This window comes from Antechinus flavipes, chromosome 4, assembly GCF_016432865.1.
Source record: "Antechinus flavipes isolate AdamAnt ecotype Samford, QLD, Australia chromosome 4, AdamAnt_v2, whole genome shotgun sequence".
NCBI classification, from domain to species: Eukaryota; Metazoa; Chordata; class Mammalia; order Dasyuromorphia; family Dasyuridae; genus Antechinus; species Antechinus flavipes.
In genome coordinates, this window is record NC_067401.1 from 13,214,298 (window position 1) to 13,241,499 (window position 27,202).

General features: G+C 51.5%; 1 protein-coding gene across 5 annotated transcripts in view; it reads right to left on the reverse strand.

Moving 5' to 3' along the window:
* Nucleotides 1–1,360: 1,360 nt before the first annotated feature.
* COL26A1 (collagen type XXVI alpha 1 chain) overlaps nucleotides 1,361–27,202 on the reverse strand; it is a 198,318-nt gene continuing 172,476 nt past the window's right edge. For all 5 annotated transcript variants that reach the window (XM_051991829.1, XM_051991826.1, XM_051991825.1 and 2 more), the window contains 9 exons: nucleotides 16,533–16,594; nucleotides 13,041–13,188; nucleotides 12,694–12,810; nucleotides 11,710–11,862; nucleotides 10,435–10,518; nucleotides 9,168–9,229; nucleotides 2,964–3,002; nucleotides 2,410–2,494; nucleotides 1,361–2,024 (listed from right to left, as the gene is read on the reverse strand). In XM_051991829.1, coding sequence (XP_051847789.1) covers nucleotides 1,843–2,024; nucleotides 2,410–2,494; nucleotides 2,964–3,002; nucleotides 9,168–9,229; nucleotides 10,435–10,518; nucleotides 11,710–11,862; nucleotides 12,694–12,810; nucleotides 13,041–13,188; nucleotides 16,533–16,594 — 932 coding nt within the window. In that variant the 3' untranslated portion in view covers nucleotides 1,361–1,842. The remainder of the gene's footprint in view (nucleotides 2,025–2,409; nucleotides 2,495–2,963; nucleotides 3,003–9,167; nucleotides 9,230–10,434; nucleotides 10,519–11,709; nucleotides 11,863–12,693; nucleotides 12,811–13,040; nucleotides 13,189–16,532; nucleotides 16,595–27,202) is intronic.

Consider the following 27,202-nt stretch of genomic DNA (forward strand, 5'->3'; position numbering starts at 1 on the left):
TTCCCTCAGTGAGATAAGCAAAGCTACAAACTCATTTAAAAGGGACAAGGGATGCTGGTGACCTTGGAAAAGCTGCAGAGGCATCAGCGTGGTGACGTGACACCAAAAAGGTGGGAAGAGACCCATAAAGGAGCGCCCCTTGGAACACACTGAACCCACATTAAAGGTCTAGCCAATAGAAAGGGGGCTCTAGCAGCCCCTACATCAGAGGGCAGACCCGGAGCCCCTGCTGGTTGAAGTCACTGTTCATGAGCTTTTGTGAGAGAAAACAATCCAAGCCCTTGAAGGTCCAGATTCTTTCGGGTGGCAAAGGGATTCTCCCAGACTTGGGTGAATGGGGAGGCCTAGAGAAAGCTCCCCCAAATCTAGTCAGCACCAAAATTAAAGAGACAGTACCACCAACTGGGAAATGATGGGAGCAGAGAATGCTGCTCGGGATCAAGCAGGCCCAACACAGCTCGGAAAGATGGAGTCAGTCTGAAGGCAGTGGTCATGCATTTAACTCGGACCCCTGGGCTGAGCTTTGTGCTCCTGCTGCTTATCGCCGCCCTGAGCAGTTTGGGAGTGTGGGGGTTTGCTCACCCACCGAACCTGCCTAGTTTATCTGACCCGAGCACAGTGGTCTGGGGGGGTCAGTGGTCGGCCCCTATACCTATAGCCAGCCCCTAGTGGTGGTGGGTGTCCCATGATTGCAGCCTCCCTCTGATCCCAGAGCAGCCCAGCCATTTTTGGAGGCAGGGGCTTAGACCTGGCAGTTCGATTAGAGCCTGAACTAGGTGAGCTTGGGGGGGCGGTGTCTTTGAAAGGGAGGCAGCTGGCTTACTTCTGCTCCTCTTCCTCAGAGTTCCAAACATTTGACATTTTTTGGGGGGATGAGACCCTGGGGTGGGCCCAGGATCCCCTCCCCCCTGTTAATGTTGGGTCTCTGAGGTGGATCTGAAGTCTGGTCCTCCAGCCTCCAGGGCCGATGCCCTATCCCACCACACCAGCCCCTTGACTGGTATTTTCTAGCGGGGCAGAACTCTGCTTTGAAGACTCGGGGCTCCTTCCTCATTCTGTCTCCTGCAGGATAGAGCTCTGGACAGACGTTGTGGGGATGGACAGAGACACACAAAAGGCGCATGCTGCTCTCCAAAGCGTCACACTGGAGGGGAACTGGATTCGTGGGAGTGCGCCCAGTGTCCGCCCAGTGCCCACCCAGTGCCCACCCACGATGATGGGACTTCCGGCTTTTGGTCAAGAAGGAAGCTAACGGGACCCAGACACAGAGCCTCCTGCGTTCCAGGTGCTTAGGAACTGCTTGCCAGGCCACACGGCCACTGGATCCCTCGGTTTACAAACACGGGCACGTGACGCGTCATTATTTTCCTCTTTTACTGGGGGTGACAAAAGGGCACAACACTGAGAATAAGGGGCAACAGAGCTAGAAACACAAGCTCTTCTTCCAGGGAGTTGGCCCGGGATTGGTCCAGCGTGTGCGGCGGGGGGCTACCTGGGGGCACCGGAGACCCACAGGGTCCTATTACCAAGCTGCTGTGATGGAGAGCCTGACCAGCAGGGCAAGCTCGTCATCCTAGTGGGGCTCTCCCCCCATGCCCCTGGTGGGAGTGAGCCCCCTGAGCCGAGCCCCCTCCCGCCAGCCCACTCGTAGCAGGGGGAGGACGACCACTGCTAACGGGCCTGTCCAGAAAGCCCCCGAGGCACTCCATGGGCCCGGCTCTCCTGCCCCCCAGCCCCCAGCTTCCCGCACTCTGGGCTCAGGACCAGCACCTCGAGCCTTTTTGTCCATAGAGATACTGTATCTTTAATCAGCGCACGGGTCGTCTCGGGGTGGCGGGCTGCCTAGTTCAGGCTGCGGCTCTCGGAGCCGTTTTTTCGGGCTTCCAGGCCATCGAGCAGGGAAGAGATGGTGTTGTAGGGGTGGGGAGAGCCCAAGGGGCCCCCTCGCTTCATCTTGCTGCTTTGTGAGGTGGAGCCGAGCACGCCCTCTTGTCCAGAGCCCGGTTCGGTGGAAGCCAGTGGGTCTGGAAGGAAAGACAGACGGCGCCTCAGCTGCACGGACACAGGCAGGGGAGAGGGCGACAAGACCTTCGGGGGGTGGGGTGCCCTTGGAGAAAGAGAGCCTGTGAAACCCCATGGATGGGATGGAGGAGGCCGGAGAATACAGGTGGGATTGGGAAGCTCAGGCCTCCCACCTGTCTGCCCCCAAACAGTGCGAGCTCCATTTGGTTTGGGCAGCTTTAGGACCCCCCAGTTGTTTCTCCAGGAGAGGGGCAGGACAGGGAAATGGGTGGGGATCCAAGAGAAGGAAGCAGTCCGCTCCTCCAGGCCTCTGGACAGCTGGACTCCCAGGCTTCTGACCCCGTCCTGGGACCAGATCCCCCTTCCCCTGGACCCCTAGACACTCACCGTGGATCCCAATCATGTGCTCCAGAATCAGCACCCTCTCGGCTAAGATCTTCAGCGCTTCTCGGAGCTGCTGCACCCCCTCGCTCTATGGGGACAAGCAAGTACCCAGCTCAGCCGGCTGGTTTGGGTGGGAGCCGCAGACCCAGGGAGCCCGGCCCCCAGAGTTGGGGGTAGGCTGTGGGGGATGTTGGCTGGGCCTCTGGTCATTTTACAGATGAGGAAACTGAGGACCAGGGAGGCAGCGGGAAGGGAATCCCGAGGATGCAAGCCAGTCCCGACTCTGCCCCTCATTACCTGTGTGATCTTGGGCAAGTCACCGGATCTCGCCCGGACTAAGTTTCCTCATCTGCAAAATGGGGGTGAGCTGGGCTGGATGGGCCCTGAGATCTCGTCTAGTTCTATCTAGAACCAAATGAAACTAGATCCTCTGACTCCAAATTCAACGTCCTTGCACTGAGAAAGCATTAAATGTCTCCTAAACTGAGCCAACATCAGTAAATGAGAAAAAAGGGGAGAAAACATATTTATCAAAACATTTAGGTAATTTTTTTTACCTCTTTTCCTTTTTCTATTCCTTTTAAACCAGGTTCACCCTAAAAATAAAATGAAAGAGATTGTTATCAAGTGAAGGAAATTCAGTAAATCTCAATTGTCCTGAAGATAATTATTTTTGTGACAGGGCAGCAGACGCCTGCGGGCCACTCTGGGGACTCTGTGGAGGGGGAGATTTCTAGAGGAGTCCCTAAAAATCACCAAACTACTGAGTTAAGAGAACCACACGGAAGGCACTGTTCATTACTATGGGTAGGGATAACTCTCAACCAATCACAGGACAGAGACCATTATAAAGAAGAACACCCAACCAATCAAAGGACAAAGGACAGAAACCATCTTGAAATAAAATAGATTTTGATCACATGAAATTATCAAATTTTTGTGTGAACAGGATAGATATAATTAGGACACCAGAATTACACACACACACACACACACACACACACACACACACATCCCTTCTGCATTAACTTTTCACAGACTCCCGACTCTCCGGCATCATTTCTCACACTTCCTATTTTCTTTTACCAACTCCTCCGCTGCCCACCCTTCTTGCCCCTGTGCTTCTTTTGCCTTCTTTTACCACCATTGGGAGAGCTGCCAGGTCTCTTTTCCTGACTTACTCTAAAGTTCTGGGCTGGTCATCAGCCGTGGTTTCTGTAATTCATAGAAATACAGAGCTCTGGACCTAAACAGAAATGGATCTTTTTTCACAATGACCTCTCTCTTTCCAGAAGGGATTCTGCAGATGCAGCTTCTGTCTTTCAGCTAAGCTCTGGACTGAGCCCCCAACCCCTAAATCCCTCATGAAGGATCACAGATCCCCACGGTATGGGAAGCACGGCCATTTCCTTTACCCCCAGGGTCCTCTTCTCTCTTCTTCATTCCCTTCAACCTGAACTCTGGGGACCTTTCTATGCAGACTCACCAGCATCCCCTTCTGCAGTTGGTGAGACTTTTTTTTTAATTCTTATTTTTTAAAAATTTCTTATTTAAATATGATTTCAGAATAAAGTACAACAGTTTACACTATAAATATTTTACATAAATGTAAACATGCTTATTTCTATCCTATAGTAAAACAGCTATGAAAATAAAGTTTAGACATCAGAATCGTAATCTCAAGCTAGATAACTTTAAATGAACGCGGGACAAACGTGATGATGGTGACATGGTAGTGGTAGGTGATAATCATTATTCTTCTGGCCTTTTACTTCCACCTGCACCTGAGTTTCCAAAATTGCATCTACTAAACCACATTAGAATAATTCCATTTTACTACATATCACCTAATTTATATCCATATGAGAATATTTCTTTCAAAATAACATATAGCACAAACTCACCAAAATTTACTAAATTTGTTATCTTAAAGAAAGGAATAGGGATTCTAAAGTCTTAAGTTTCCCAATCACCAAAGACAAGTAAATATAAATACCACCCAGAGAAAAACACGATATCGTTACAGGTAAAGGTAAGTAAAAAATAAATAGTCTTGGTTTCAGCTAGAAATCGTGAGTTTGCTAGTATTCAAATTCTACTGTGGTTTTACATGTAAAATTTAAGCATTGTATGACAAATATTTCCAAAAAACATAGTTCTTCAGTTTCAATTGAACAATGATGGACAGAAGCAGCTACACCCAAAGAAAGAACACTGGGAAGTGAATGTAAACTGTTTGCATGTTTGTTTTTCTTCCCAGGTTATTTCTACCTTCTGAATCCAATTCTCCCTGTGCAACAAGAGATCTGTTTGGTTCTGCACACATATTGTATCTAGGACATACTGCGATGTATTTTTTTTAATTTTTATTTAATAATTACTTTATATTGACACTCGTTTCTGTTCCGATTTTTTTTCCCTCCCTCCCTCCACCCCCTCCCCTAGATGGCAAGCAGTCCTTTATATGTTGGATATGTTTACTGCGATGTATTTTACATATATAGGACTGCTTGCCATCTAGGGGAGGGGAAGGAGGGAAGGAGGGAGGGAAAAAGTTGGAACAGAAGTGAGTGCAAGGTAAAAAAATTACCCTGACATGGGTTCTATCAATAAAAAGTTATTATAAAAAAATTTTAAAAAAAACCATAGTTCTGACTACGCACCATGACTACCATTCTCTCAAACACAAAAGGATGGAAGACAAATAACAAAAGAAAATTGGAAAATTCGGTAAGATGCTTCAAAATATCCATAGCTCCCATGGCCAAGTTGTCATCCAAAGTGTGTATTTCTTGGCATATCCTACCTTCCATATTTCCCTTACCAGTCTACTATATCTGAATAACCATAGAGTTAGGTGCAAATAAAGCCTTTACACAATCTTTTTTGATGATTAGCAAATGAACATCTTGATTTGGACATATGAGACTCAAGACGCCGACTACTTAAAATTATTTTGTCATAATCCTTTTATTTAAAATCTAAAAGCTTACACAGAAAACCTAAGTTCAAATGACTAAAATCTGGCTTTAAAAATTGGGCAAAAAAATTAATAGCAGTGAGATATTTAAATATTCCAATATAAACTGATAATGTATTTTCCATTTCTAATGTCAACACTAGCAATGATTATAAACAAATGATCAATTCATTGTAATTCTTATACTCTCTTGAATTCGATCTAAAAGCCTAAGATTTGGGAAAGAACCAAAAAATACGGCAAAGAGTTTTATTTTCCCTTTCCTGAACTCTCAGCTTTCTTTGGACAATTCATAATAAGAAAGGAGAGTTTTCCCCTTTCTTTCTGTCTCCTAACTATTAATTTAAAATCCATAGGCCCGGCAAACATCAGAGAATTTTCTTGTATTAAGAAATATGTATTCTCGTTCCAGCCAATGGGATGTTTATTTCCAGTGGTTCTCAAAGTATGGTCTAGAGAATCCTGGGGATCTCTGAAACCCTTTTAGAGGGTCTACAAATTCAAAAATTGTTTTTATTTCCAAGATGGTAAATGTCTGTAAATATAATCCAGATAAACAAAAACTCTTTGGAGAGATCCTCAATCATTTTTAATAGTATAAAGATACTGAAAACAAACGTTTGAGAACCACTGATTTAGATTATATGGAGAACTACTACAAGCATGTTTAATAAGGTACATGCTTAATTGTTACTTAGGATTGCTGTCCTAAAACATTTTCATCTTGTCAGCATTTTAAGCATTTTACATAAGATGCAAAACAAGATATATTTTGTCTTCCTTCCATCCAAAAAAATATATATAATCTGTAATTTAAACCTGTAAATTAATAAACCTATAAATTTAGTTGTATAAAATCACGGGGAGAAAAATATCCAAATCAAGAAAAATTAGAATATTCTCATTTGATATTTTCAAACTCCTCCTGGGGTATTTTTTTAAAAACACACTTCAAGTTCATACGTTCAGTAGTTTTCTCTTCTAACCCCTAACTCTCATATCCATTCCTATTATTCTTTTTAAAAAACCCATTCCTTTTAAAATCCACTGAATCAAGTATGTCCAATGAAAGATGAACATGGGCTCACGACTTTCCCTTATCAATTCAGTATTCCAACCTCCAATTTCATCCAACCACTGCACCTCCACATGGGGGGGAGGGGTTGTCTCCTGTACAGAGCCAACCTTTACTGGTTCAAATTCAAACGAAGTAAAATCGTATTTGTGACTTTTCCAATACGCAGCTGATTGCCCTAGGTATACACATCATTGGTTTTGCTACTATATCCAAGCTCTGCACACAGTAGGTGTTCAATCAATGTTTCGTTAATGAAATATAAAGTCTCTTTGCTTTAGCTTGCTCATATCCAAGCACTCTGAGGGAGACTTGTGTGGGAACAGACATGGTGCACCCAGTTAGAAGACTACATAAAATGTTCCCTCCCAGAGTTTTGTCTGCTTTTCCTTTTTTAAAGATAGGTGGTATACAGTGGTGTCATATAAATCCAGACAGCAAGCACTTATCACGCACCCACAGTGTGCTAGGTATTGGAAACAAAAGACAAGAAGGAAGTAATCCTTAGCCTCAAGCAGCTTATAGGGGGAGACAGACCATAGCCAGCAGCCACTTTGATGGTTTGAAGAATGGTCAGTGACTGCCAGAAATCAGAGAGCTCACCATATTCTTCTTAACTTTATTTATTTTTATATTTACTTACTTCTGTTTGTTTATTTAGCTGAGGCAAAAAATTTTTTAAAGTTAAGAAGGGGCAGCTAGGTGGCGCAGTGGATAGAGCACCAGCCCTGAAGTCAGGAGGACCCGAGTTCAACTAGTCTCAGACACTTCATACTTCCCAACTGCGTGACCCTGGGCAAGTTACTTAATCCCAATTGCCTCAGCAAAAATAAAAAAATGAAAATAAAAAAGAGCAAACTGGTAACTTATTAGAAGGCACCAAGCAAATGGAGATCTGAGCTTTTGCAGGAAAAAGAAACACCCAAACTCCATCTATCACCTTCTAGATGATCCCAAAATAAAAACTCCCAGGAATATTATAACCATATTCTAGAGCTCCCAGATTAAGGAGAAAATATCACAGTTAGAAAGGAAAACATTCAAATATCGAATCGGCACAGTTGGGAATACACAAGATTTAGGTGCTTTTACATAAAAGGATCGGAGTCGGGCTGTGGCTGAACAAGTTGTGACTTTGATGGAACACTTTGTGCTATAAGAAATGGCGAGCAGGCCGCTTTCAGAAAATCTTGGAACGACTCCTCTGAGTTGATGCAAAGTGAAGCGAGCAGACCCAGGAGACACGTACGCAGTTAACGGCAATTCTGTCCAGTGCTCCGCTCTGAAGAGTTTAGCTTCTCAGCAATACAGCTCTGAGGGACTTAGGATAAAAAAAGCCATCGACCTCCAAAGAACCGAATGTAGATCAAAGCGTGTTTTTAAAAAACTTTTTCTTTGGGGTCTGTAATTTCTTCCACAAATGGTTAATATGGAAATATGTTTTGCATGAGTGGCCATGAATAACCGGTATCGAATTGCTGCCTTCTCATCCCGGGGGAAGAGAAAGGAGGGAAGGAAAAAATTTGGAACTCAAAAATTTTAAAATCCCTAAGGTTAGAAGGCGTTTTTAATATGTAACTGGGAAAAGTAAAACATTTGAAAATAAAAAAATAAAAAAAGAAAGCGTCCAACCATGTTTGAGCTTGTACGAGGCGGCTAATCGATTAACGCTGCGCCGTGAAGGTGTGTGTGGGCAGCTTCCCAGAGGTCCGAGCATGAGGCTAATTCCCTTCTCCACATGCCCAGACCCTGCCGTTGCACCCGTGGACAGCTGGCAGCTGTGGCAGGTGGTCAGGCCCCGTTGCCAGCCACACGAGATTCCCACCATTTCTTAATGGTACCTGGCTCTCCAGGTATGTTCTGTTCAAAGGCAAATACACCCAGGGAGAGGTGTTCCGGGATCACAGGATTTAAAGGGACCGTGAAAGCTTCTCCTACAAAGAAGGGCCTCGAAGGCTGCAAAGGGAGGGAGGCTCCCTTGGAAGGAGAGCAGCAGCTGGGATGGATCACTCACTCAGAGGACCTTCTTTCTAGGGAGGAAGGACATACAGGAGTTGGATCTGGGCTTGGAGGGAGACTTTAGTTCTGCTATAGCCAGCCTTCCCTGGGGAGGAGACGGGCTTTGTCAGGGAGACGGCATTTATCGGCTCTCCTTAATATAGGGACTTGTTGATCGTATGGGAAATATGCAGAAGGAAGACGGCGCCTCCAGCATTGGCCAGTGTCTCTGCCCCTAATTGTTGAAGCCCCATGGCTTCCTCCTGGGGACTTTTAAGCTTCTCTGCTGACAGGCACCCTGCCCTGGCATGCTTTTTGGGCTGATGTTCCAGTCTGGAGCTGGAAAGACCCATGGAAGCATCTTACAGCTGAGGAAACCAGCCCAGATGGGGTAGAGGCAAGATTTCAAACCTATTTTTCTGCCTCAATCCCAACACTCTCTGCCCCACACAAGAGTATTTTAGGTCAAGTCAAGGCTCCTAAGGATGAAAAGTCTGTTTTTTAAGGCTGAGTGCTTGTGAGCCATTTATCCAGATTAAACATTGCCTCGCATGGAGGTAGAACAGACAGAAGGCCCCTGTCTTACTTGCAATAACCTCCTGGGAGGTGACCCCAGTGGAATGGGGAAGGGAGATTTAGTTTCTCCTTTTAATCAGAGGTTTCCCTGTGTCCACCTTTCTTTGCTATCCCTGGCCAGGATTTCCTTACCTGAGAGCCTGGAACTCCCATGGGACCTGGGGGGCCATTGGGTCCAGAAGGTCCAGGTGGTCCTGTGGGCAAAGAAGTCATACAATCAGCTTCCATGCAAGAGGCAGGTCCCGTTCTTAACCTTCCTGCCCAACCAGTCACGCGTGGTGTGGGAGACCTGAGAGAGTAAGCCACCAGCAACCCACAGAGGTGCTCATTAAGCTCCAGGATCACAGGATTTAGAGGGACCGTGTTAGTTGTTTGATCAATCTCCTCCTACAAAAAAGGGCCCTAAAGGCTGCAAAGGGCGGGGGCTGCCCAGCAGAGGCTCCTCAGATCCCGGAACCCGAGCTGGAGAAATTTCTGAGGCCATTTAGTCCAACTATCATTTAAAAATGAGGCACTGAGACCCGGAAAGGCAAAGGGCCTTGCCCTGGGACGTCCTGCAGGGGTCCCTTCTTAATGAAAAATAAATCTGTAAACGAAGAACCCAGCAAATGCAGAGTGTGGCCCTTGAGCCCCCAGATTTAAAGCTGGGCTTCCTGATTTAGAATGTCCCTGAACAAGTCAGAAGTGGCCAGGCCAAAGCAGGTAAAGATGCTACTCCGGGAGCCAGGAAACCGAGGAAACCCTTCCTGGACCTGCGTTAAGCTAGCCCAGGCGAGAGTCCTGGCTGCAGATGCTGCTGGGCCGGCCTGTCTCAGTCCGGTCCTTCCTGCCTTCAGCCACCAGAGAGCAGGTCTGGCCTTGTCCCCCCATCCCGGCTCCTCAGCAAAGACCAGCGGCTTCTGTCCCTTCCAGGATTGAATGTAAAACCCTGTGAGGCTTCTCATGCCCTTCACTATAACCTGCCAGAGTTCTGACCGTTGCCCCTCAGGGGAGGATGTTACATCATTCTCCTGGCGCCAAGCCTCCTCCTGGTCCTGAAACGTGGCCCTCATCCCCGAATCTGGGTGGCCCTCGGCCTCCAATCCACAGGGCCCTCACACCTGAATCCATGTGGTCCCCATGCCCAGATCCACATGGCCCCTATGCCTGGATCTACGTGACTCTCACCCCCAGATCCACATGGTCCCCATGCCCGGATTTATTGAGGGCACACAAGGGACCTCAGGGGCCATTGATTCTAACGCCCTCATTGGAAGATGAGAAAACTGAGACTAGGGAACTGAACAGTCTTGTCCAGAGTCACCCAGGGGCACGATTTGAGCCCAGGGCCTGATTCCTGAGACATCGCCTCTCCAGGGCTCCGGCAGTGGCTGGAAAGTATGTCTGGCTGGGAGCTTACCTGGAGGGCCAGGTGGGCCCCGAGGCCCAGGGATCCCTGCCATGATGGTGTCTACTATGGTGGAGGACAGCTGGGAATCGCCATCTGTAAGAGAGCCATAAAACCCTTCACTCAGGGGAGACCGTGGTCAGTCCAGGATGGCCCCGGCGGTTCCCCCTCAAATGCCTGGCTGAGGGACGGACACACAGCCTGGCTGCTGTCTGGGGAAGGGGCTCCGGCCGTGAGAGCTGATCCCCGCCTCCCTCAGGAGGCCACGGAGGGATGGAGAAGGGAGGCCACGCTCAGGGGAGCCCGACTGCTCTCAAGGACCATCCTCAAGTGGGCAGAGGGGAAATTGGGGCCAAAGCCTTTCGAGGGCCTGGGGGCAAGCTGTCCCCTTCATGCAGCTGTCCAGGCTTTTCTCATCACTCATGGGTCACTGGGGCCACTTCCCAACATAAGAGGATTTGGGCCCAGAGAAAGGAAGCAATCACTCCAAGATGGCGGCCACCAGCCTTCCACTGTCCATTGTGCCATGAGGAGCTCTCGGTGCCCTTCATGGCAAAGCTCTTCTCAGGTCGTGGGGCATGTGGGTTATCCAGCCAGGGGACCCCGAGGAGCCCCCGGCCCTGCACACTGAGCCAGATGTCTCAAACATCAGAGAGCCCTCCCAGAGCCATGGCGGAATGATGGGCAAAGGGCATGGGAATCAGAGGGCCTGGGCTCAAATTCTGCCTGAGACCCCCTCCATTGGGCAGGACCTTTCCCCTCCTCTGTGCACTGAGGTTTGCAGAGTGGGGTATCCAGAGAGCAGGGGGCTCATAGAACAGGGGGCTCACAGAGTGGGGGGCTCATAGAGCAAGGGGCTCATAGAGTAGGGGGCTCAAAGAGCTGCCCACAATCGACCCTTCAGTAGGTTCCAAAGGTCATTTTAGGAAAGGGGCTGCAGCTCCTCCTGAGCCAGACTGATAGAGGCTAGACCGCGGTCCAGCCTGGGCTCACCATCACCAGGCTCATGTTTTGAGGGCCAGAGAGGCCCCGGAGAAGACCCTGCCTTAAGCGCCCCCGGCTCGTGGGTGACCCATGAACTCCCCAGTGACCCTGCCGAACCCCAAAGACGTGAGCCCTCCTCCTTTATCCTTGTTTTTCCTCAGCCCTTCCACCCCAGGAGGAGATAGCACAGGGAGCAGGGGCAAAGCTCCCCCCGAGGCAAGCCCCCTTCCTGAGAGGCGGGACAGAGGCCCCCACTCTGGTCCTTGGTGGGAAGGGGGGCAAGGAAGCACAGCGGGCACTTACTTTCCTTCTCTCCCGCGGGCTGGAGGGAATACAGAACCCCCTGCTGGAATGGGGGCGGAAGGCCAGGGCTGCCAGGAGGGCCCGGGGGCCCAGGCGGCCCAGGGAGCCCAGTCTCTCCAGGAAGTCCCCTTGGGCCCTGCGGCCCCAGGAGCCCTAAAATCAGAGAGAAGGACAGGCTGGTGAGCATCCATCCAGGCACAAAAGTGCCAATTTCTGCAGCGGCGTAAGGACGCTTCCGCCCAGAGGCAGGGGGCTGGATGGGATGACTTCTTGCCCTGTCTCTGGTTCGGATGCCGCTGCTTTGTAACAAATAACGGAACATCTCAACAAGCAGCTTCTCTTGCCCCTGAGGGAGTAACCACTGACCACAGCGAGGGGAAAGTGGCCAGAGAGGGGCAGGCGGCCGGCCCCTTGGGCATGTGGGATGAGCCGTTCTTGGCAGGAGGAAGAGCGGGCTCTGAGTTCTAGTTCTGCCACAGACAGGCACCCGACCCATTCTCTGGCCTCAATTTCCCATTTTTAAAAGGAAGGGGCTGACAGCCCAGACTTGGGCAGCCTCCCCGGGAGGTCAGTGCTATGGGGAAGACTGGAGAGGTGACCGAGACCACCCCCCCACCAGCCTGGTGGCATCCCCCACCCAGAGGAGACGAGGCAGGTGGGCGGTACCCCTTGGCACGGAAGCCCCTCACGGCCCACTCCCAGACCCTGTCCAGGGCACCAGCAGCAGAGCTGGCACAGGCTGCGGCCTTTCTCCCGCTGCTGCCTCATTTGCCAGGGAACCTGAGGCTCCGGGAAGGAAGGACGCTGACTGGGCTGGCATAAGTGGGGCAGAGGAGGGCTCCTGGGCTGGCAGGGGCAGGACCGGCCCCGCTGCCCCTCGGGATGCCTCCGCACCCGGCCGGCCTCGGGGGCCTCTCGGATCCCACCTCCCAGGCCGACGGAAGCCCAGCAAGGGAATCACGGGCTGGACTGGGCTGGACTGACCTGGGGGCCCCCTGGGGCCCATCTCCCCCATCTGGCCCCTTTCGCCTTTCGATCCCGGCGGCCCAGGGAGCCCCGAGGGGCCCACGGGCCCAGGAGGTCCCATCTGTCCGGCATATCCTGCAGAAAGAACAAGGCCAGGGTCAGACCCGGCTGCGGCCCCCCCCCCCAGCTCTAATGAACGTCAGGAAGCCCCAGCAGGAGAAGTGCAGCTCCCCAGCCTCTGCCCCGCCCTGGGGCCCCTGAGCTTCACACTGACCCCGCTGGGCAGCCCACATCCGGGGGGCTTTGGGGGCCCCCTGGATAATGAGGGGAGGGACCCCGGGGACCCCCCATACAGATGCACTCACCTGCAGGGCCCAGGGGGTTCCTCCTCACGGTGCCAGGGTGAGACAGCGGGATGGCGTCCGGTAAGAAATCCTTATTCCAGGTTGGCGTGGTCTTGCTAATATCGTTTTCTGACGTCATCACGCTCCCGGCTGCTTCCAGAAGAATCATCTACGGGAGACACGGCGAGAAAACCTGTCCGACGAGGAACCGAACCCAAAGGGGCCGCCTGGAAGGTCTGGGGTCCTGGGTTCAGATCCTGCCTCAGGGACCCCTAGAGGGAAGGCGCAGGCCTGTGGGAGCCTCTGTGACGAGCGGAAAGAAAGAGCGAGCTGACCCAAGCTCTGCCAGGGGGAGAGACCCCCCCCTTCCTCCTCTCTACAGAGAGGGGCTGCAGGGCGGCCTCGAGGGTCCCTGGCGAGCTTAGCGAGCTCCCCTTGGACTTAGCGGGATTTTCTGAGGTTGTGGTGAATGACCTTGTCATATTACAGAACATGACATCATATTATAAAATTCTAAGGAAAGCCCCCCTGCCTCCCGCTCCCCTCCTCACCACAAAATCCGGGCCCCTCCTCCAGCTCACTAAGCCCCCGGGAATGTCTTCTGAGCCCAGAAAGCTGCTGGCTCAGCAACAAGGGGGGGAGGGGGGAGTTTGTTCCGCTGAGACCCGCAGTCTGGGCACTTTCCAGCCAGCTCTCCTCCCCCCCCCCCCCACTGCCCCATGCCTGGCCCTCCAGGGACTGCTGAATGGGCAGGTTGGGAGAGCACTAGTGGGGGGCCTTAATAGCCTGCTCCCCTCCCCCCTTCCAAGGGGTTCGGGCAAGCCCCAGACTTCCTGCCCCTGGAGGGGCTGGATTCTGAGAGCAGCAGCCCCAGGGTCGCAGGGACTGTGCTCTAGGGATGGACTTGAGCAGGCTGCATGTTTAACTATCGGCTCCCCAGGGGAAAAAACACTTGACATACATTTAAGTTAAATCTGCATTAATCATACTTTCTCCATCACTTTCTTAAGTACAGAAAAGCAGATTATGTATATATATATACACATACATACATACACACATACACAGAGACAGAGACAGGCAGCGGGGAAGAGAGAGGGAGACAGAGAGGACAGAAAATCCACCCAAAAATACATCAAGTCCTCATATAAAGTGCCTGTTGATTTCTGAGCTAAAGTATAAATAGGAACACTGAAAATTTAACACTCGGCTTTCCTGAGGTGGTTGGATCTGATGTAGCCCGTTGCAGGACAGACCCATCACTGTGCCCTTTGATCCCTGAGGTTTTTCCCAGAGGGAGGGGGGGAGTGGGAGGTGTTACACTTATTCAGTGGCAGAAAAGGTGGGACCTGTACAGAGCCGTGGTGTTTTCCCCAAGGCATAGTCAATCCGCGAGCATTTATTGTGCTCCTTCTGTGTGCTCAGTGCTACACAAATCACTGGGGTTCACGAGCCTCTGACTTTTGTTCACAGCTCGGCTGATTCCTCTTTGCAGCGGGGACGGGGCTGGGAGATCACTCCGTGTGATGATGGGAAATCCCAAGGTGGGGGCGAGCCCGGGAGCCCCCGATGCCCTGGGAATGAGCGTGGGGGTCGGTGGGAGACTCCAACGTGAGGGTGCGATCCCAGGGTCAGTTTCCCACAATCCACGGCACTGGTGACCTGGTCCAGTCCCGGCCTGGAAGCTCCTGGGCAGGAGCCACGGTCCAGCGGTTGGAGGCTATTTCTGAAGTGCTAACTTTGGGCCAGGCGCCCTCCTAAGCACTGGGGATCCACACATGTCCCACCCCTGGTCCCCGCCCTCTGGACGCTCACGGACCAGGGAGACAGGCCCTTAGCCCGTGGGCATGGACAGGCCCAGAGAGGGGAGAGGATGCCCCTCTTCCTGAGGATGCTCCAGGGCTGGCAGGGACCGGGATGCCCCTCTTCCTGAGGATGCTCCAGGACTGGCAGGGACCGGGATGCCCCTCTTCCTGAGGATGCTCCAGGACTGGCAGGGACCGGGATGCCCCTCTTCCTGAGGATGCTCCAGGACTGGCAGGGACCGGGATGCCCCTCTTCCTGAGGATGCTCCAGGGCTGGCAGGTCCTCCATGACAAAGGGGCGGCTTCGTGCCTGGGACGGGAAGCCTGGGACATCACCAGGCAGGGAGAACACGCCCCAGAACCCAGACTCCCGATGCCTTAATGCTGGCTCTCAGGTTCCTTTTCTCCACAAGCTCCGTGACAGGAGCTCGGCCGGCCTCTCAGCAGGAAGCTGATCCCTGACTTCTCCCCCAAAGCTGATCCCTGACTTCACTGAAGCTGATCCCTGACTCCCCACTGTTTTGGGTCCCGGGAGCAGCTGATCTCCCTCATCCACGAGAGTTCCAGGAGTGGCTGTTACAGCTGGTCCCAGAGGCGTTCACCAGGCACTCAACGCCCCCGATCGCCATCCAACCGGAATCAGCTGGTAAAATGCCTGCGGAGCTGGTCCTGAGGATCCTGGGACTGGGAGCAGGGGGACCCTCCTGCCAGCCCCTCATTGGGCAGAGACGGGCACTCGGGGCTTCCGAGACCACAAACCACCATGACCCCAAACGTTTGTTTTCCACAGAAAGAGCCGACCCCTCAAAATTCTGTCCTGAGCCCCAGCTTCGGAGGGACCCTTTGGGGAGGGCGCTGGAACCCAACTCTCCCATTTTACAGATGGGAAAGTGAGGCGTCTGCAGAAACGCCTCCCATCGGGCAGACGGGCACCCTGACCAAAACTGCCTGAGACTGTGGGTTCCGGGAGGCCCGGAGACGCTGAGGGATGCCCGGGCTACAGGGGGCCGGGTGGTGAGTGGGTAGAGCCAGCCCCAGGAAGGAGGACCCAGTTACCCCTTGCCTCCCCCTGGGCCTGCCACCTGGTTTGCCTCAGTTTCCTGATCTGTAAAATATGCCCAGGAGTAAAGGGCCAGCCCCGCAGTGTCTCTGTCAAGAAACCCCCAAATGGGGTCAAAGAGCCGGACCGGCTGACAGGACCGAGGGACACCGGCCAGCAGGGGGGGAGGGGAGGGGCAGTGGGGCCTCGGAGGCCGAGGCCGTGAGCCTAAAGCGCAGGGGGTTCCTGGGGGGGGGAGGGAGAGGGGGCGGGGCTCGCTACCATAATGCTCCTGCCAGTCAGCGGCCCAGGGACACACGGGCGGTGGGAGGCGCAAACACCCAGAGCCGGTCGCTCTGCCCACGGGGCCCAGGATTGGCTGCACGAGTCTGTGTCTCCCGGCACTTAGCCTGAGGTAAAGCCGCCAGGGGGCAGCAGACCGCCCCGCCCCCGCCCCCGGCTGACGCGGTGACTTTGCACACCCCTGGCGGCGGTTCTGCAGCTCCGACCCCCAGAGGCCGGCTCCCCTGTGCCGGGCCCGGGGCGGGGCCTCCGGAGGTTGCCAGCCCCACTGCCGGCGCCATCCGCTTCTGTGCCCAGGGGGCCGCGGCCCGGACACGTGGGGGCCAGCCGCCCCTCCCCCTCGGCCCGGGCAGGCTCGGTCCTGACCTTGACCTCCAGCGCAGATAGCCTCTCGTTCATGTCGTTCAGCCGGGTGCAGTTCATGCATTCTGGAAGAGAGAAACAGAGCTGCGGGTCATGGCCGGGCCGGGAGGGAGCCCCGCCCCCATCCCTGCCCCGGGGCGCAACGGAGCCGGCCCCGACCGGCTTTGGAGGCCAACGGTGGGAATGCCCCGGCCACGTGCGACCACGTGAGCAGGCCCGACTCAGAGCCCGGCGGTTGCCTCCCTCTAAGAAAGCGCGGGGCAGCCCCTCCCCCTGCGTGAGGGGCGCATGTCCTTTCTCTCAGCCCCGCTCTGCTCCGCACGCGGGCGCTGCCCCTGGGCCTGCTCCTGGAGGGCGCCCCGGCCGGTCCGAGGCCCCAGGCCACGTGGCGCAGTCAGGGTTCGGGCGCCAGGACCAACAATGAATGGGGGACGTTACTAAATAACCGGAAGCCCCCGTGGGGGCTCATGGGCGGGGCCTGGACCTCTGGGGGAAGCTCGGGTCACCAGAGAGGCGACTGTCGGATCCCGGAGCCGCCATCCCTCGGGGGAAGGTGTCCCCGTGGGTCGTCCGAGCCCCCGGACCCTGCTGGGGTTTTCTCGGCAGAGACACCGGGCGGCGGCCGCTCCCTCCTCCCGCTGGGTTACAGAGGAGGAAACCGAGTTATTCACAGCCGCAGAGCCGGAAGCTGGGTCGGAGTTCGGGAATCCGTCCCGCTGCTGGGAACCCCTTGGAGGATCTGAGGGAATTATGAGGCAGTCCATGACTTAAAACAGGACCCTCTTTTCCGATGAACGTTTTTTGAATCTTTTCCCTTCATAAATTGATTTAACGAGCACTTATTAGGCCTTTACTGTGTCCCAAGACTATTATACCCATTAACTTGAGGACGCTCGTTGCCTTCTCTCCTCAGCTGAGCCATGACTGCAACCCCTCCCCCGCCCCTTCTTTCCCATCCCTCCAATCCTGGGCCATGAGCCCCAAGGGGCCCCTCCCCAGCCAGCAGAGCCTGAGTTGCTCCCTCACCCCGAGGCCCCACACCCCGCTGCTGAGGTGTCTCCAGCAGGAGCCAGGGGCAGGAGCCAGAGCTTCAGGGACCATGGAAACAGCGAGCGTCCCGCCAGTGACCGGGCTCTGCGCCCTGCTGGAGGCTGCTCGAGTCCACAAGACCAGAGGTTGACTGCCATTATCAGCTGTATCCACACGTTGGCCCCCCAGGGAGGAGCAGCAGGGAGGACCTGCTCATCAGATCTTGGGGGCCGGAGGTAACTTTGGGGACACGGGGACATGGTTCCCCCATTCCACTTCCCATTCCTTGCCACAGACCCAAAGCATAGGCAAAGGGCCCTTCCCTCCACGGAGAACACGGCAGAGTGGAAACACTTGCTCTTAGATGCCCGCTCAGTTTTGGGGACTATGGGAAGCCTCCCTCGCCCACCCTGGCTCCCCCAGAGTTCTCCCCTGCTCACGACTCCCCTCTCGTAGCCCAGCTTCTGCTTCTCATCGCTCCCAGGGGCCGGTTCCTGCACTAGCTGGTCACGGACTGTCCCCCAGAACCAGGCCCGCTGCTTTGTCCATAGCAGGTTCTTCCAAAATAAACGCTCATTCATTGATGTTGGTCAAAATGACTCCTGGGTCCAAACGCGCTCCTCCCAGGGATCTGCCGGGAGACTCCCCTCCTCCCCCCCCTCTCCCCCGAGAGTCCTCCTGAGCATGATCCAATGGTTTTAGAGCCACCGGGCTTTATTACTACAAGATCAGGGCTTTGATCAAGAAGGGCTCATCACTGTGGAAAAGAGGAGAAAAATGGCTCCCTTTGGGAGACGATGACAGGTGTACTGGGGCAGCCAGTCTACAGAACAATTTGGCATCAGGCAAGAAGTCCTCAAACCGTGTCCAGTGGAAAGAGCACTTCAGTCAGAAGGCCCGAGTTCAAATCTCACCGAAACTTATTACCCATTGGACAAAATCACTGGTGTTTTGTAGGGACTCAGTTTCTTTCTTTGTAAAAAGAGGAGGGTCCAGAAGGCCTCCTCTTCCAGCTCTGAATCACGATCCTATGATCCAGTAATCCCACGGCAGGGCCTGTGTCCCAAGGGTCACAGGTCAGTGATGGAAAGGTCCCACAGGTAACAAATTCTATTCGTAGCAGCACTTTTTGGGGAAGGAAAAAAACCTTGGCACAAAACAGGTGCCCATTGACTGGGACTGGTGAACCAACTGTGGAATATGAACATAACGCAACTAATATTCCTGAACAGTAAGCATATAAACAAGTCAGAAAACATGAGAAGACATTTAAAACCGATTCAGGGGGAAGAAACGGGAATCAGGGCAAGATACACATGATAACTGATAACGCAGATAAAATGAACTCTCAAAGGAGACTGGATTCTGGTTCATTGCTATGGCCAATCTTGGTTCCAAAGAACAGAGGCTGCTATAATCCCCTTCTCAACGTAAAGACAGGTGGATTGTGGGTGTGATATGTGGGATACTTGGCTACCTTTTCATTACTCTGAGAGAAAAGATCCAGGAAAGAGGCCATGGTATGAAATAAAGACAAAAAGCACAAGAGAGACCTCTTGTTTTGTTTTTTAAGAAGAAGGAAGCAGAAGAAATTCACAGCTAAGAATGTGATGTTGGAGAATGGGATTTACATTTCTGGATTTTGGTTTAAAATTTAGGATGATGTGGAGCCCCTAGGTGGCGCAGTGGATAGAGCACCAGTCCTCAAGTCAGGAGAACCTGAGGTCAAATCTGACCTTAGACACAACCCTTCTTGGCCGTGTGACCCTGGGCAAGTCACTTAACCCCAACTGCCTCAGCAAAACAAATAAACAAACAAATAAATGAAACTTAGGATGATGTGGCCTTGACCTTCTGCTCAATACAGTGCCCCTTCCAAGAGGCAATAGTGCCATTTGCCTATGAACTTGATTGAGGGCTTTAAACTGGAGAGAATGAAAGAGAGAAATATTCTTATCTGCCAATTTACCAGAAAGTAGCAGGTAAAACACAGAAAGAACAGACAAGCAAGCCACAGAAGCCAGTTTCTAAGAATTGAAGTAAAAAAAGCCAGAACTTCCTATTTTGACATACAAAGCACCCAATGTGTGCAGAGAATAACTCATAATTAGCAGCATGAACAAGGAAAAGAGCCAAGTTTGACCCAGGAGACGCACTGGGATGCAACTCGTGGCTAGAATGGTCCCTTCCCAAGGACCAAGGGGTCATGGAGTAGCATTACATCTTGAGAATAAATACTGATCTCAGGAAGTGCAGAAGCCGAAGGGGGAGACGTGATAGGAAATCAGGTTAGCCAGTCCAGACCAAGAGCAGCCATTTGTTGCTGTTCACTCGTGTCTGACCCTCCGTGGCTCCATTTTAGGGTTTTCTTGGCAGAGACACTGGAGTAATTGGCCATTTCCTTCGCCAGCTCATTGTACGGATGGAAACCGAGGCAAACAGGGTGACGTGACTTGGCCAGCTGGTCAGATTGGAATTGGGGAGTCCCCTTAGTGACCCCAGAAATTGGTCCTTGTATTCGGGGTGGTGAGGGCGAGGGAAGGGGCAACGCGAGAAGCTTCTGCTCTCTTTCTGTCACGGGGACAAGTCGAGGACAGCCCACCCACCCCGAACCCTAGCGGGGTGTTAACCACTAAAAGGGGGGGGTGAACAAGGCCCAGGGCAGCTCCTCTGTACCTCTGACATCATTGGCTATAAAGTACGGCGAGAAGACCGAGTAGACGAAAATCTTGTGAAAAGCAGCTGCCCCCATGAAGGGATTCATGGTCTTAGCGAGCTCTGGTCGGGGCTTTTCATTCCATGTCCACAAGGGGCCTCCTTAAGGATCAGGGCAGCACAGGTGTTTTAAAGGGAAGCCTGGGTGGGGAGGGCTCTCCAGGGGCCAGAGGCGTCTTCCTTTCTGAGGTCACAGCCATGCAGCTGCCCGTCGCCAAGGAAATCAGAGGTTCTGGCTGGGGGGATTCCAGGCCCGGAACGTTTGGGGCTAGAGGCTAGTGGAGGAAGCGGGTTCTGGGCAGGGCCAGCGACCAGACCGGAGGCAGAGCTGGCCTGGGGCAGGCTCTGCGGGAGGCCCTGGACCCAACCTCCCTCCCTGCTCCCCAGCCCAGCCTTTCCATTTCTCTGGAGCTTCTGTACCCCATCTGTGAGTCTTTTAGGGGTCTGATGGTAGCCCACCCTAGCACTTCCAGACTGTGCTAGCAGACGCAGGAAACCAATCAGAGATGGTAGAGCCAGAACCTCCCTACTCCTCCCTATGAAAGCCTCTATCCCACTCACCCACCTTCACCTGTTTCCCTCTTCGAGGACTCCTTCCCACCAATCCCACAGAGCCCACAGTCACCGAATCTTACACTTTCTTCCTCTACAGATGTTCCCACGGCCTCTACCCTAGGTCAGGCCCTGGCCACCTCACACCTGGACTATGACAATGGTTTCCTAATTGGAACCCCCCCCTTCAATACTCTGCCCACTCAAACTGACAAAGTGAAGGTCTGACCATGTCACCCTCACTCAGTAAACTTCAGTAGCTCCCTATTACCACTGGAATCAGAAATCTACCCCTCACTCAGTAAACTTCAATAGCTCCCTATTACCACTGGAGTCAGAAATCTACCCCTTGCTCAGTAAACTCCAGTTCAGTCAGCTGCATGAGACTCATTCTGCTCATAACAAGGCTTCAAATCAGAATGAAAATTGAAGTTGAAATGTTGGACCTGGTGCAGAAAGCAGCATTAGAGGAAAAAAATCTCACCAGCCCTAAGGTCAGCACCTGGGCCTGCGTCCAGAGCCAAGGCCTGCCTGGCCACTCTTGGCACGACCCCCCTGGCTGACCAGATCTGAAAACAAGGGGGGAGAGCTTGGTGGGGGGGCCGACCGAAGGAGCTCTGGACCTCCTCATCACCAGAGGTCCCTGCAGACCCGAGTTTGAGGGCTGCAGAGTGAGTCCCCGTTTTCTGTGGACCCCCGACTGCTCCTTCAGACCACTGCCCTCCACATGCGATGGTCCCAGTCTGCTCCATGTCTGGTCACACTCAGACCAGTCAATGCGTCAGCACCCCTGGGTGGGACGGGCCCACCTGGGGCTCCCGGAGCCCTCCCGGCCCACCGGACTCTGCTGGCTGGGAGAGAAAAGGGAAGGATCCTCAGCATTCAGAGGCTCAACAAGCGTTTGGGACACAGAGCCCAAACCAGCAAAGGCTGGGCCCCTACGGAGTTCCCATTCTACGCGGGGTGGAGGAAGGGAGAGTAGAGTGAGTATCAAGAGAAGGCAGTCTTTGTCTTGTGGGACAATGGAACGGGCAGCTCTCCAAGGCAAGACTTATCACCTGTGGCGGGGGTGGGGGGGTGGAGAATGAGGTTCGAAGGACCCCAGACACATCGTCGGTGATTCATGAGGTCAAGGTCATCTTCGCTTGAGTCCAGCGGTGTCATAGTGATGAAATGGCTTGGCTCGAGACCAGGGACTGAAACGGAGAGTTCTAAATGACCCAGCTGCATTTTATCATCCCATATTGATTAGTGGGAACCAAAATGGCCCCTAAATGATGCCATATGTTTACTGGGGGGGTGGGGTGGTGAAGGAGAGAAAGGTAAAGGGAGAAACTCTCTGAATTTCCAGGCTTATGTATACCAAAAAATAAAACCTCAGGAGCACGCCTCTGAAGAAGGCGGCCGCTGACGACTTTGTCGTTTTGAGGACGTGCTCTCATTTCTAGTGTCCTCAGAGAGGCCTTCCCCGAAGAAAATTCTGAGTATGAAGCAGATGATCATTTCTCACAACCCGCTAACATTTTAAACTCTTAAAAACATTTCCCAAGTGAGTGAAAGGGATAATGCTGTAAAAAATTACCCTGGCATGAGTTCTATCAATAAGTTATTAAAAAAACAACAACAACAACATTTCCCAGTAAAACACTAAAATCCGTCTGCCGGCATCTTTGACAGGACTGTCTGATCCTCAAAAAGTCACCAAATTAGATGGAGCTAGGACTGGCCTCCCTTTTCTACAGACGAGGAAACCGAGACCTCCGAAGTCTGAGTGACGTAGTTTCTTGTGGTGTCGTTCAGCTCAAGGCTCAGGGGAGGGCTTCAATTTCCTTCCTAGGGAAGATCCTAGGACCTGGATTCAAATCCCACCTCTGAGGATCTCAGGGACTTCCTCTCTCTGGGACTCGGCCTCCTCTTCTGAAAAATGAGGGGTTTGGCCTAAATGACTTCTGAGGTGCTTCCGCTTCCAGATCTATGGTCCCATGATTCCCACCCCCTCCAGCCTTCCACAGTAGGTGTGAGTCAGAGAAGCAAAGGAGGAGAGAAAGACATAACGTGAGGAGAGAATAGGAAGGGAGGTGGTGGGACACCACCAGGCGAGGGCTTTCCCCATTCTGTCATTCCGAAGAGCCCCTTGTGTCTCATAAACTCTAGTCTAGCCAAGCGCCTTGGACATAGTGAGTAGTTAATTATCATTGCTTGTTGTGGACATCACTACCGGGAGTTTAAACTTTGTAATGGGGATTGCCGGATGGTTCTGCGTGGCAGTGACCTCAGATGGATCGGACAATTGGCTGTAGGCAGGAAGACCATTTACAAGGCTATTCACTCCCTACATGTAACAGGTGAGAAGGTGTGAGGACCCGAACTATGGCAGAGGCAGCAAGAGTGAAGAGAAGGGGTGGGATGTGAAGGCCAGGGTTAAAACAGAAATGACTATTGGCCATATGGTGTGAAGAAGAGGGAAAGAGCCAGTCGTGAATGATGATTCTGAATGATGAACCTGATGGGAGAGGAGAGTGGGGAAATCAATCTTTTTTTTAAACAGATGAGTTAGAGGAAGGAAGGTTTGAAGAAGACTGTAAAGTCATATGTATATGGGTGTTTCTATATATGTAAAATAAGTACATATATGTGTATATAGATTTATACAGAGAGAATTTTGATGGGCTGTTGAGACATCTCTATCAGGTTATTAGGAGACAAGACTATTGGGGAAAGGCTGAAAGTCAGCTGAACCCAAGTGAAAACTGAAAGTTTGGGGGGAAAACACTGAGTTTGGATATATATATATATATAATGTATATGTGTGTATATATATATAATGTATATGTGTGTATATATATATATAATGTATATGTGTATATATATATAATGTATATGTATATATATAGGTATAAATACATACCTATTACATATATGTATCATACATATGTGTGGGCATATATACACAGATAGAATTTTGATGGGCTGATGAGACATCCTTATCTGGCTATTTTGAGACTAGACGACTGGGGAGAGGCTGGAAGTCAGCTGAACCTAAGTGATAACTGAAAGTTTGTGGGAAAACACTTTGTTTAGTCATATATTAAAAATATATATGTATATATACATACATATGTATACATATATGTATCATACATGCATACATATGTGAATGTATATATACAGAGAGAGTTATGATGGGCTGATGGGAGATCCCTATCTGGCTATTTTGAGATAAGACTACTGGGGAGAGGCTGGAAGTCAGCTGAACCTAAGCGATAACTGAAGCAATGGAGATGGATAAAATTCCCAAGGAAGAGAGTAGCTCAGAGGGCCGAGGACAGGTCTGAGGTGTGAGGACCATATTGTTAAAAGAAGAAAGGATAAAGAACTAGCAAAAGAGCCAGGGAAGGAATAATGAGAGATGTCAGAAGGACTTGGGAGGTTAGTTCAGCATCAGATCATGGCAGCCAAGATGGCGGCCTTGGCGGCCTATGCCGTGAAGAGAGCAGCAGCTGAGGGTGAGCATTTTTGATGAATGAATGAAGTTGTTCTCTGCATCCAGCCGATGAGCAGGGGCTCATTAACTGCACTCTGAGATCTGACTTAGGAAAACTCCCTGTGATGACCGGCTCAAGGAGGCTCCCGTGGTGCCTGTGGATCTCAGGGGGGAGATCCCATCTCAAGAGCTTATGATGGGCAGGGACAGCTGACATCATGGGCAACCGCAGCAGGAGGCAGTCTCACAGTCAATTTAAAAACTGTCCAAAGAGGCAGCGTGGCTCCGGAGGGAGAGCTGCCTCGGAGGTAGAACGCTTGGGTTCGAGTCCTTGTGGCTGACATACTCTGGCGGGACTGAACCAATTGCTTCATCCCTCCAGAGCCCCACATAACCCCACAGCTAAGAGCAGATGCTGACCTCTGTTGAGAGGGAACTTCCTCACTGGGAGCTCCTCATGATTATATCATAGCTCTGGGCTCCCTTCCTTCCCCTAAAGAACAGTAACAGCAGCCAGCATGAAGAAGGCTCAGGGAGCACCTTCCTACTTTTTTTCCCTCAGAGGACAGAGCTCTCAGCCACCTTCCGGCTGTCTGAAGTGGGAGCTAAAGATGGAGGTGACAGAAACAAGAAGCTGCCTCTGGGCATCCCTCCTTTGGGCTCAGCCATGCAAGCAAGGCAAGAGCAAGTGTGGGAAACAAGACATTAGCATGAGGGCGGAAAGAAGGGGAGGCAGGGCCTGAGACTCCCAAGATACTGGGCCTTCCACTGGCTGTTCCCTGCGGAGGGGAGGAGGAGATCAGGCGTGCCTCTTGCTGTTTCTGAGCCTAACCTGAAGGCCAGGCAAGAGGTGTGAGGAGCGGGGCCCTCCTGTCAACACTGAACCCCCCAAACTTGTACCCAGCTCATATAGTGAGGTGCTCCAGGAGGAGACCACAATACCCCCCTCATCGTCCTTTGGGAAGATCCAGGTTAGAATGTAAAGATGCGCCAGGAACAGTGAGACATTAAACCCCTCAATACCACTGAAAACCTCATGACTCATCAGCAGCCAATATGGCAGCCTTGAGAGAATGAGGTATTGAATGGGGAGGTTTCAGTAAGGAGAGCTGGGTCCTGATGGGCAGGAATTATAAAAGCAGAAAGGGGTATTTGGGAAACCTTGCCAAGGCTGGGCCAGAACTTGTTATTGGCCCTCTGTCCTTAAGAACAGGAGGGAGAGAATAGGGAAAAGATAGAACATGATTGCCAACAGGCAATAGAATTGTACAGGACTGGGTTGGAGAAAACCGGCTGGCCGGACTAGATAAGGGGAGGATGGGATAGAAGTTTAGAACTTGGAAGGAATAATCTGCTAGAAAAGACCTTCGAGATCATTTAACCCAAGTCCAATCCATTAATTTATAGCTAAAGAAATGTTAACTAAAAGCTTATTAACTTCCTACTGTGTACATTATGTTGGGTCCTAGCGTGAATAGAAAAGCATTTCCTGAGAACATATCATGGACAATGCCAAGTTCTAGAGCCACAAATACAAACGTGAGACCTAGTCCTTGCCTTCAAGTAGTTTACATTTTAAGAGGAGGAAGAAACAACCATAGAGTATGGTGACCATGGCAGGTGGTTTGGCTTGGGGAAATCACAGGGATGGCGAGTGAAGACAAAGGCCGGTAGATTGGCAAACACTTTCCGGTAGCAATGACATTATAGTTCTCCCTTCCACATCACGGGTATTAGAGGCACGCTCCCCTGTGAGCTAGAAAATTCACATAAAATATTTTGGCTCTCCCTTCATCCCAGAGAAGTTTGAATTTTTTTTTCTTTTATGGGGTGTTTTATCTTACTGTAAAATTTGGCTTGATATTATGTAATACGAGTAGTAAAGTGAAATATGTAATACATATTTTATGCATTTCTGAATTTCTAAATATTTTCCGTGTCCTTTATTGGCATTCACATGTAAATCTCACAAAAATTCCCATATTATTTCTTTTGCTGACCCACAATATATTGAAGCCAAGTTGTGATGTGAAAGGGATGACTGATTATATTGATCCAATTATATGACTCAGGAGTTCTGGGAGGTGAGATACGGGGAGGCAAGGGGTAATCAAGTATCATGATTGAGTAGCTCCTTAGACATGGAATCAAGAAGATCTGAGTTCAAATCCTGCCCTAACACTTCATGTTAATTAACAACTAGGGGCCTACTTGCTGCCGGACAGCACTAAGCAACAGTCTGCCCATGGGGAGCTTACAGTCTAGCCAGGGGAGACAACAGATATATACATAGGTACAATGAACTTTGGAGGAGGAGCTGGCCAGTTAGGCTTCCTGTAGAAAGTCATGACTGAATGGAGTCGTGAAGCAGATCAGGGCTTCCAAGAGCTAAAAGAAAGGCAGGGAAGAGGACTGTCCGTCTCCAAAGGAGTCTCCATTCTTTTAATTGCAAAGCCAGGGAAAGGGGAGATGACGAGCCTTGCGTGAGGAATGGTACGGCATTTTGGCTGAAGGGGACTCACATCACCAGGAATAAGGCCGGAAAGGTGGGCTGGGGGCGCCGAAGCGCTAAAGGTTTTTAAATGCCAACACGGTTTTTCTTTGCTCCTGGAGGCGATAGGGAGGCCTTGGAGTTAACTGAGCAGAAGAGTGATGGAGAACTTTTATTTAAGAAAATTGTTAATTGTATGAATGTGGGAAAATTACTTATGACTTCAGCAGTCCCATTCCCCCATCTGTAAGATAATATACAGTATTGCTAACCTCCTGGGATGTGAGCTCAAAAGAGATAATGGACACAAAACTTTCAGGCTCCATATAAGTCTGCAGTTCTTGTCCTCCCAGAGTCCTCCAGCACACACTCAAGGGAAGAAAGGGGGATGGTTTTCCAGCC